The sequence below is a fragment of the Rattus norvegicus genome, chromosome 7, assembly GCF_021556685.1.
Source record: "Rattus norvegicus strain SHRSP/BbbUtx chromosome 7, alternate assembly SHRSP_T2T, whole genome shotgun sequence".
Lineage (NCBI taxonomy): Eukaryota > Metazoa > Chordata > Mammalia > Rodentia > Muridae > Rattus > Rattus norvegicus.
Window position 1 is genome coordinate 42094841 of NC_141540.1, and position 10927 is coordinate 42105767.

Below are 10927 nucleotides of genomic sequence, written 5' to 3' on the forward strand. Positions count from 1 at the left end.
TGAATAAAATATGTCCACCAGAACAGAATATATTGGCCTTTACTTTTGAGTTTAATTGTTTTAAAAGATCATCTAGAGGGGAAAAAAACACGCTTGAAAATTTTCTTTTGTTTTTGTTACAACTAAAGTTCTCCTCAGTTGCTGGCTGGTGGATCAGATGTGTACATCAGTACCTTTTAACATCCCTGGAATTGTGAACTAAGAGGAAGACTTTCCTTGATTATTGAAAACCAGTTTTGGACTGCAAAGAAAAATTTTCTTTGCTGAGCTTCATAGGTAACAAGGTACTGCAATTGTTGGATGGGTTGAAATTGGAGCCAACCGTGCACACATCTTACAAAGGACTTTAAAAATCCATCAGCAAAGATTGGGTCAATCCATTACTGTGAGTTGCAGTGACCAATAGGAAAGGAAGGAGAAGATCCAAGAGGGCTGAGGTAAGCTATCCTGAAGCCTGTCAGAGTGGAAACAATACATCAAAACGTCTTCATGGTGACCAGTCACCATACGTTTCATTTTTTTTTCAGATTGGAGATTCAATAGCATACAGTCAAAACATTTTTTCTTTTATCCCCCATCAACTTATTTTAGCTAACTTAAGACCAGCCACAGGACTCAACGATATATTCCTGGAAAGCAAGGTAAACCGTTTTGTACTTTTTACAACTTTTGGTTTGGAATTAAGAGTTCTGATTCAAAAGATTCAAGGTTACAATTTCAGTAATCAATGGAAAAATGCATTACTCTACTTTGAAAAAATATTAACTTGTCTTTGTTGGAAGTACTCCAGAGAAGCGTTCTGCAGTCAGAGGGATTCTGACAGCTTGCAGAAGCAGATCTGAACTTTAATGGGAGGAATGAAAGACCAACATTAATGAGTGGTTTTATCTTCATGGCCCTAGGAAACATTGAAATGTATTTCTGCTTATTATCAGTTGGTGTAGCTAAATGCACATTGAGGTAACTGAAATTTTGATATATGTATTTGTAACATATATGTTATAAGAGTGTGCTTAACATTTTTATTATACATATGTTTTTCTCTGACAGTTCTTTGTGGCTGTTATATCTGGTGCTATTCAATGGGGAAAGTCTCTCTCTTAAAAGCATCCTACACCAGAATATATTAACCTAGTCTTTGTTACCATCTATATTGGACATATAAATAAAGGGGAATTTCTGACCTATGTTCTAAATATTTGTATTCTTTTATTCTGATTAATTATGTAATATTTGAATAAATATATACCAAATTACATAAATGATATGTTAGCTATACATAAAATTTCTGTCATATACAGGCATGAGCATATATACGCATTTGTACAAAATAGAAATAGTCTATATGAAGGAAATTTTAAGAATTAACTAGGAGGTAAAGGTTATATGAGAGAATTCATAATTCCATTTCTTGGCTGCACATCTCGATTCTGATACTGTACTTAAAGTTATACAACTCTCTCTCAAAAGAAAAACTTACCTGAAAAATTCAGAACCAGAGATGAGTCACAAACTTTTCTTCAGATCCTAAACCCTTCTTTCACCATAACCTTCTAAATTGTTCTTTGATGTCTACATTTCTTTAGTCCAAGGGACAAAAAACCTGGAAAATATCCTCCAGATGTTGGCTCATTTAAGAGTAAAATAAAAGCACATGCAGATGCCCATCTCCGAGGAACGGCACGGAGTTGCCACTTAGTTTATTAGATCACATTTTGTTCTTTTATACTCACTACTGGTCTCAGTGAAGTTTCTTGAATTAATAACTTGAAATGGAAAAGCACTTAAAGTTTGTGAACGTTGCTTTCCATTTCTCAGCTTTCGCTATGACTCAGTTCAACCCAGAGTGCTCAGTGACTGTGGATTTCTTTCAATGTCTGTAAAGTGCTTTTCCTATGATGAGGACTCAATAAACGTGACTCCGTTGCTATGCATGGATGCGAAGTTGATACTCTCAGCTCTCCTGTAACTAAGCAATGATTACCGATTTGATGCATGCCTTTGTCTAAAGGTCAGTGCACTATTAGTCACGTGAGTGTTGCTTTCTCCACAGGCACTGCAATGGCAACCCCAACCTGTTTGATACTCTGGGTGTTACTCATAGTAGACACTGTGTGGACACAGAGTGTGAGGCAGGCCTATGAAGTACAGGACCCAGAGGAGTGGGATGTCCATGATGACTTCTACTGTCCCAGAGAATGCTTCTGTCCACCGAGTTTCCCTACTGCCTTATACTGTGAGAACAGAGGTCTCACAGAAATCCCTGCTATCCCTTCAAGGATCCGGTACCTGTACCTGGAAAACAACCTGATTGAAACAATACCAGAGAAGCCATTTGAGAATGCCACCCAGCTGAGATGGATCAATTTAAACAAGAACAAAATAACCAACTACGGGATTGAGAAGGGGGCCCTAAGTCAGCTAAAGAAGCTTCTTTTCCTGTTTCTAGAAGACAATGAGCTAGAGGAGGTACCTTCCCCACTGCCAAGAAGTTTGGAACAATTGCAATTAGCCAGAAACAAAGTATCCAGCATCCCTCAGGGGACCTTCAGTAATCTGGAAAACCTGACACTTCTTGATCTGCAACATAACAAACTGTTAGACAATGCCTTTCAAAGAGATACCTTCAAGGGGCTTAAGAATCTCATGCAGCTAAATATGGCCAAGAATGCCCTAAGGAACATGCCCCCAAGATTACCAGCCAACACCATGCAACTTTTTCTGGACAACAACTCCATTGAAGGGATACCTGAGAATTATTTCAACGTGATTCCTAAAGTGGCCTTCCTGAGGCTCAACCACAACAAGCTATCAGATGCAGGTCTCCCGTCGAGGGGTTTTGATGTGTCCTCCATTCTAGACCTCCAACTGTCTCACAACCAGCTCACAAACTTTCCCCGAATCAATGCTAACCTACAGCATCTACACCTGGATCACAACAAAATTAAAAGTAAGTAGCCATGAAAATCTACCAGTGACCAAAATATCGATCACCGTGTCTAGTCTCTGCCCCTTGTAGGAATAGAAGCTTGTGTTGTCCCATACCAATGACTAGTGGGTTGATATAACTGACAGATTATTTTCAGTTTTCATTACACAACTTTGTTTCTACAGTTATGAAAAATATCAAGATGCCCAAACCTTCAAGTTTGAGATCAAGAACTGAGTCATAGTAATCTACACAAGGCTTGTATGTAGGGTAGAAAGTACACCGTCCTATTTGTTTCCCCTCTGGGATTCTGATATCTCTATGGGTAAATATCATTATGTCTCAATATATCTTTCAGGGTGAATGCAAGAGGCTTGTGCCAACATGCCTGGCACTTTGAGGGGAAAAATGTATTGAGGAAAGTACAGAAGGCATCAACAAGCTCAGAAGTAATATGTAGAACAGGATTTAAGGGATTATAGAAGAGTTGATGCCTGCATTTCCATAATTATCATCACCAATCAAATAGCCCCAGATAGAGTGCACATTATGGTCTGCACCCCTGAGTTTCTGAGTCACAAGTTTTGAGATAGGACATGGACCTCTCATTTTCAGCAGCTTCTCAGGGACTGATCCTGAGGTTCTGGGAATCACACATAGAGAACTGTTATCACAGCTCATGGTTGTGCTCACTTGAAATGGAACCCAGTGAGGGAACTGTCAATCAGTGGTACATCCTCAGCAAGGAAAATGTTACTGCTTCTTGAAAACATCCTCAGACATGGAGTAGAGAGTGGAGCATGTTGAAATCTTTCGAATCAAAGCTATTATTGAGAGATGAACTGGCTGCACAAAGTACCTTCTTGGAAACATTTGAGATGAACTTCACCAGTTCATAGTCAGGACAAGCTGTCTCTGTGGGTAGAATCGAACAGTCCTATGTTCCATGCACAGTGTTGCTAGTATATAGCCTAGAATATAGAATACATCTTCCGTTTGTTGGTGCCTTCTGTACGTTCTTCAGCATAAGCCTTTTGGAAGGATAATCACAAGGCAATTCCTTTTGGAAAGTTTGTTAAAATGCAATCTTGAAACAAGAGTTGATGGAAATGCTTTATAGAAAGTAAATCAGGAAAATGCCACAGGGTTATGCCTCCTAGTTATCTCTTACTAAAGTTTCACTGAGCATATGATCAAATAAGCCTGTCATTACAGGATTAGACCACCTTTCCCCCAGGAACTGCGTGGGTATCATCGATTTTTGTTTACATTATTGATGCCATGGATTCGAGCCTAAAATCCTGGAACTAAATGACATGCCACCACCACAGTGGTTATTTTCCTCCCTATGGTGAAAAAATTCACCAGTGAGAAGGAAAAGATGCAACTTAGAAAGCTTGTTAGATGAGCAGTCTTAGCTGAGTCAAACATCACGAAGAAGGAGGGCCCAGAGTGTGTGAGCTTTCCTGAAGAGGTCTATGCTTCTGCAGGTACACTCTATCTTTAACAAATCCCACAGACATCTGGAATAAAGAGTTGACTTCAAGTGTCTCTACATAGATAATTGCATGTGAGTCTTACACACTGGGAACTTGAGACCCAGTGTTCAGGAGTGAGGTATCAGCAAGATGGGGAAGCAAAGCACTGTGTCCTCCTCCACTGAAGGTTTGCAAAGCATTTTTTTGTAAAGCATTTTTAAAGACTGTGTTCATACAGTCCATATTCTAATAATTCTTATATATCAGCATATTTCACAATCAACTGATATTGAAAAAGGTTGTAGTGGTTCCCCCAACCCAGGTATTTATGACCCATGGATCTGAAATGGGGCCTAAAATTTCAGACTCGTAATAGTACTATTGTTTCTTGTCCATGGTTAGAGAAATGCAAAACCTTCCAAGAGCCTGTGTGACATTGTTGGGAAGTGCAGAGAGGGAACTGGAGGTCAGGTTTCAAAGAGTCACAGAGTAACTGCAGGTCCAAGAAGAGAGGCAGAGTCAGCTTCTTACCTTAAATAAAATGAAGTCTTGCCCCCTCATTTAACACAGGAATCTTAGTGTTATTTGTTAAAGAAATAAATACAGAGCAAGAATTTCCTTTTTTGTTTCATTTTTCTTTTACTTTTCTTTCCCCCTCCTTCTCTCTTCCTCTCCCTCTTCCTTTCTTCCTTCCTTTCTTTCTTTCTTTCTTTCTTTCTTTCTTTCTTTCTTTCTTTCTTTCTCTTTGTTTTTCTTTTTTGTACATTAACTATTTTTTCTTCACTTTATATTTCAATCACTGTACCCAATCCTGGTCAATACCCCTCCCATAGTTCCTCCTCCCATCCTCCCTCTGCTTCTCCTCTGACAGGGTGGAAACCCCCTTCCCCTTCAGTTTTTACCCCATTGCTGGAACATCAAGTCTCTGCAGGGCTAGGCCCTTCTTCCCCCACTGAGGCCAGAAGACAACTGAGTTAGGGAGCTGATTCCACAGACAGGCAACGACGTTAGAGATAATACCCGCGCTAGTTGTTTAGGATCCATATGAAAACCAAGCTGCACATCTTAGAAAAACTGGACCATAACTTCATGAATCACATGGTTTTATAATAATTGTTAGTGTACCTAATTCTTCTTGCCACATAATCTAATTGTTAAAAACATATGTTTTCCAGAAACAAAACTTTTATATCAAGAGCCCATTGGATTTTCCAATGAACTTTATTTTTGCGATTTTTGGAAAAACAGGGTCTTCTTCTGAACAGGATAAAGGACTTGAGGTTTTATGTAAAATATGTATATACTTCAACAAGTCAATTCTCCCCATTCTCTGTGGAAAATCCTACATGGAAAATGATTAAATTCAGAACTCTGGTTTCTTACATTCCAGTTATTTGTATCTGCTGGCTATAAGGGGGAAGAGGGACAAGAATGTTAATCAAGGCACTAGATAAAGCACAGTATCCCTGGTGGGCAAGGATCCAAGTAAGAAAAAAGGCCTAATCTGGGTCTGCTTTTTCTATAATACTTGGGTAAGAAGAGTACTCATATTTCTTGATCTAAGTCTGTGTGGAGGAAGTGGAAATATATGTGACAGTGTGATAATCACAACACTGATTCACATGTAAGCCATTATTTACATTGAGTTAACTTACAAGGCAACACATGGTTTGGACAACATAGCCATGATCCAAGTAGAAAATCATTAAACATTATTATGTGAGTTTTCTTGCACCCATAGGGTCACAGGTAAGAATCTTTCCCACGTTAGAGGAGACTAGTTGAAAAGGAACTCTTGCTCAAAGCCTTTGGTGAAAAAACAGAACACGTGGACTGAGGTTTGAGATCATCTCCTCCAATGTTCTCCAAAGTTTGTAGTTCAGAGGTCTGGTTTAAAGGCCCTTCACTCTGGAGAAGTCTTGATGTGGCATTTGGCACTGTGAGCACTACTCTAAGGCAGGTTGTTCTCTCATAAATACTAGGTTTATGGGATATTTCTTGGTCTCAGTCCTTTGTAATTCAACTATTGGCAAATGCCTTCCCTCCACCAAAATATTCTTATGTGCGAAGATTCATGCTGTAAGTATTATATGGAGAATTATATTAGAAGCATTTATGAACATTTACCATATACTATTTTGAAGATTTTAAGGTATGATTAAAGCACACACCCTTTGTAAGACTCTTTCAAACATTAATCCATCTCCTTTGGGCCAGATCCGCTACCTCTGCCTTTAACCATCTGAATACATTTCTCATTTTGTACCGTAAGGCAATTGAGACAAAGTCCATCTCACCTGTAAACTTAGAATATAACTGACCTACCTCATTTACCTTAACTCCATTACAGTTTGCAACAATATTACCTATGTAAGTTCCACACTAAAATATAGCAGAGTACAGCACTAGGAGACGGCAGCTGTTACCCCAACACCCTTTCAGGATTCTTTCAGGAAAGAGAGAAGCATACTAACCTATGTGACAATGGTTTGTATCTCTAAGGTTTCCATTACATGATGTCACCTGGCCCCTTAGGACCACTGTAGTGCCTTGTTAGTCTAGACCTCCAGACTCTCTGCTGTTTCAATGTAATCATCCATGCCATCTCTGCCTCCATAGATGTGAACATGTCGGTAATATGTCCCAGCACACTGCGCGCAGGACAGGATGCCTTCCTTCACGGACCTCAACTGAGTTACCTGCGTCTGGATGGGAATGAAATCAAGCCACCAATCCCGATGGATTTAGTGGCATGCTTCAAACTTCTTCAGGCTTTCATCATATAAAAGCAGCTTCAGAGAACCCACAATGGTTTAAGAGTAGATGTGTGTGGTATGAGATTTGATTGTTACTTCTAGGTCTAGGTCATAAACCACACTTGCAGTTGTTCTTAACCACCGTTTTCATATGTGCTGCTTGTTTATGATCAAGGATGCTCATCAGTGACATACAGGGACCACTTGCATTAGTTTGCTTTCCTCTGATTAACAAAACAGACACAGAGTTGAGAAAGTTCCTCAACTCAAAGCTATTTTTGTCTCCTTGCAGCTACTAATACCCATTTTTTTCATTGTCACACATTCAAAATAATTTGCTTGTATGTGACCAAATTTCCTAAATTTGGTGTGCTCATAGTGTCTACTCTCTATAAGCACCACACACAATGGAGCAGCAGGAGAAAGCTCTGAAGAATATGAAATATATGAAATATTCCTGTCTCATAGTTATAAGGAACCCACTAGTCAAATGGTTCATAAAAAGAGAGGTTCATAAAAAGAGACATCTAGTTATTGGAATAAAATGATAAAGCAGGAGACGCTGGAGTCCCTTAGAGTTCAATGATAATTCAGAAGAAACTGGTGGTTCGCTATCTTTTCTTACGTATGTTTCCTTAGATATTATGCACTATCTCCAGTAACTGAATCCCTAAATTTTCCAGTCATTATAACACAGTTTGCAAACTATTCAGCTCTTATTTTGATTATGATTTTGGAGATTTTCTAAATAAAAAATGAATGTTTTCTAACAAAATTGAGGTGTGATGTTTGTTTGAAGGACACTATTCACAACTTTCATTCAGAAGCATGTTATAAGAAGAGAGTGTTATGGTCTCCATTATTTTGCTAGCATGATTTCAAACAAATATGTTCTATCATACTTTTCTTTCAGGAAGCATACAACAATTATATTCTAAGTAAATGATGTAATACATCGACTTGCAATCAGTTTTTAAAAACTCAGCACTTCATTTGTCAGCAAGGTATATTTTGATATTGTAATCTAGTTCTATGAATTTTTTTACATACTATAATAACAAATATATGATACAAAGATTAAGATTTACACATGGATCTCTATATGCTTTCCAAACAATTTTCCTAACATGCCAATATATTTCAATAGAAAAAAAATCTTATACACTTGTGACACACTAAAAGAGTTCTATACTTCAAAAAGATGTCTATACTTCAAAGTCTTTCAAAAACTTATCATCTTTCCTACATGAATTCTCTTGAAGAAAACATGATGTAAAGTATTCTCTATTTATTTTCATATTCCAATTTATTTAAAATGAGAGGCCAAATAAAATATTTCTAAGTCAGGAAATTAAATTAATTGGCATAAAATAAAATCTAAGTATTATTTTTAAGGCACATACATTGTAAAAATTATGTCATATACAATTATGTCATAAGATATTGGATATTAGCAATTACTGGACCTAGAAAAACCATACACAGAGAAAATATAATATCTATAAATATTTGACGTATTATGTTAAAAATATATTTTAGGAAATTCAAAAGTAAGAAAAAAATGATCCAGATGGGTGAAATTTTTAAGGAATTACATTCTACACAAAGGCAGCATCTCTACAATGACAATCTCCCATTACCCACAAACTAGTTTTGTGCAGTTTCCATAACAAGTGTTCACAAAAGTCTGAAACTACTAAAAGGAATATTCCAGAATTAAAGACATCATACGTTTTAAGTTACACATCTTTTTGAGAATGGTCATGAATGCTCTCACTGTCCTGCTGCACCCCAGTCAGGATGAGAGATCTTCCTTTCTGCAGTGTCTCCATGGTGTAAACCCTACCCAGTCACTCAGAAGTTATCTGACTTAAGCGACTTGTGTCACAATATCGTGATGTTCCTGATCAAATACTCAATGTGTGAGACACAAGGCTTGCATCCTTCGTTTCATTCCATCATGTAGACATTCCATCATCTTTAGCTGTTGCCACAGGAAAGCATGCAGTATGATATTTTGAGAAAGGAATACTAAATAACTTATTACCATAGACTGCTCTTATTATTATTCTTCTTCATTGGTCACTACTGTGAATCTCATCCTTGGGTTAACTTATGAACTCAATTCAGGGCCAGGCATGCATGTGATAAGAGAGCAAAGCATACTTATAGTTTAGTTCTGTCAACAGTTTCAGCTACCCACTATGGGAAATACATCAAACACAGACAATAAGTGAATACATACACATTCAGATCTGTCCAGTGATTCATCTTGAGGTAGTTAGTCCTATTTAAACAGAGACGGGATAATATAAAAGCATTCACAATCTGCAGAATTTTTGTGAAATGTTCCTGCCAGGTATTTGAAACTTTTTCCTTTCTTTCCCTGCTTCTTTCTCCCCTCCCTCCCTTTCACTCTTATCCCTCTTTTCTTATCCCCACCCTCAATCTCCCCTGTTGATTCCAATTCCTCCCTTTCTGCCCTCCATCCTGTATTATCTTTTTGAGTTTGTTTCAAGCATTTAATGTGTAGTCTGTGTGTGCACATGTGTGCATGTGCATTTGCATGTGGTATATGTGAAGATACCCATGTGTTAGACTGCGTTACATAGGTAAGATCAAGTTTTTGTTCAGTTTGTATTATAGTGTATGACACACAGATTAGTGTAATATCAAAAACATGAATAATTTTATTTCCGTTTAACAAATGTTTGCATTCTATAAAATAATTAGTAATACTAATTTGATGAGAAAGTTTTCTAAAGAAGTAAAGAATAAGGAAATACATTAAGAATGAAAGTATTCAATAACATGAGTGGGGGAGAATATTTCAGGTACAATTTGAAGACTTGGAAGAATTCTGGAATTGGAGAAGAATTTTAATAAGGGAAGTGTTATGTTCAAGAGGGGTAGCACATTGTAGTGGCGAAGAAGATAAAGGATAAAGCTAAAATCTCTGAGTTCACATTTCAAATTTTTCATTTTTCTTTGGGCAAAACTTTCCATTTTTCAGTTTCTCTTCACCTGGATAATAGGGACACGTAATAATACCCAATTATGAGGAGGGTTAAGGGAGGGTAAACATTGGAAGAGTCTCAACAAGCCCCTGGTGCATGGTAAATGCTATGTGATTTTTCAGTACTATTGTTATTGGATGTATACATGTGTTCCTTATGGGCAACAGGCATAATAACTTGGAGGGAAATCTAAAATCACATATCAGAAAACCAGCTGGCATCTCAGTCCTATACACTGATTTGAATTAAAACAGGCAAACATGATTTGGAATATAAAAGACTGGCAGTGATGTTAGAAATAGCATCTTACAGATTTGAGGACAGTTGGAGGCAAAATTGTTAGGATTTGGTGTTGACTAATACAGAGGGAACATGGATCGAGAAGGATGTTAACATTTTTCTCTCAGTTAACAAGGTTCATGACAACACATTTACCCAGAGGGAAACATTCAAAGATCAGTTTTGCCTCTGCACATTTTGGACGCAGGACATATTTTGGGTTGAAGGTTTCATCAACGGGTCGGTGTCCTTATCCCTCCACTTGGAGTCCTGCCTGGCTACAGAAAGTGGCCAATTCAGGATCGATATCTCCCACTGGAAGGAGTCTCAGCTAGAGTCGCTCGGCCCGTAGACACTCAGAGACTGAGGGAAGAGTCAACCAATCACTGCCCCAACCTGAGACCCATCCCATGGGCAAGTGCCAATCTTTAACCCTATTAATGATAGTCCTTTATGCTTGCAAACAGG

At 37.9% G+C, this 10927-nt stretch overlaps 1 protein-coding gene across 1 annotated transcript; it reads left to right on the forward strand.

Moving 5' to 3' along the window:
• The first annotated feature begins 471 nt into the window (after positions 1-471).
• On the forward strand, positions 472-7931 carry Kera (keratocan). The gene is made up of 3 exons (NM_001108087.1): positions 472-641; positions 2054-2950; positions 7027-7931. Exons 2-3 carry the CDS (start codon positions 2062-2064, stop codon positions 7191-7193), a joined length of 1056 nt encoding a protein of 351 aa, NP_001101557.1. The 5' UTR covers positions 472-641; positions 2054-2061; the 3' UTR covers positions 7194-7931.
• Positions 7932-10927: the final 2996 nt, after the last annotated feature.

Bases quoted from the DNA above. Each gene is read 5' to 3' on its own strand.
- Kera (NM_001108087.1), top strand. From the start codon at position 2,062: ATGGCAACCCCAACCTGTTTGATACTCTGGGTGTTACTCATAGTAGAC. The intron at 2,951-7,026 runs GTAAGTAGCCAT...CTGCCTCCATAG, and splicing joins GGATCACAACAAAATTAAAA to ATGTGAACATGTCGGTAATA.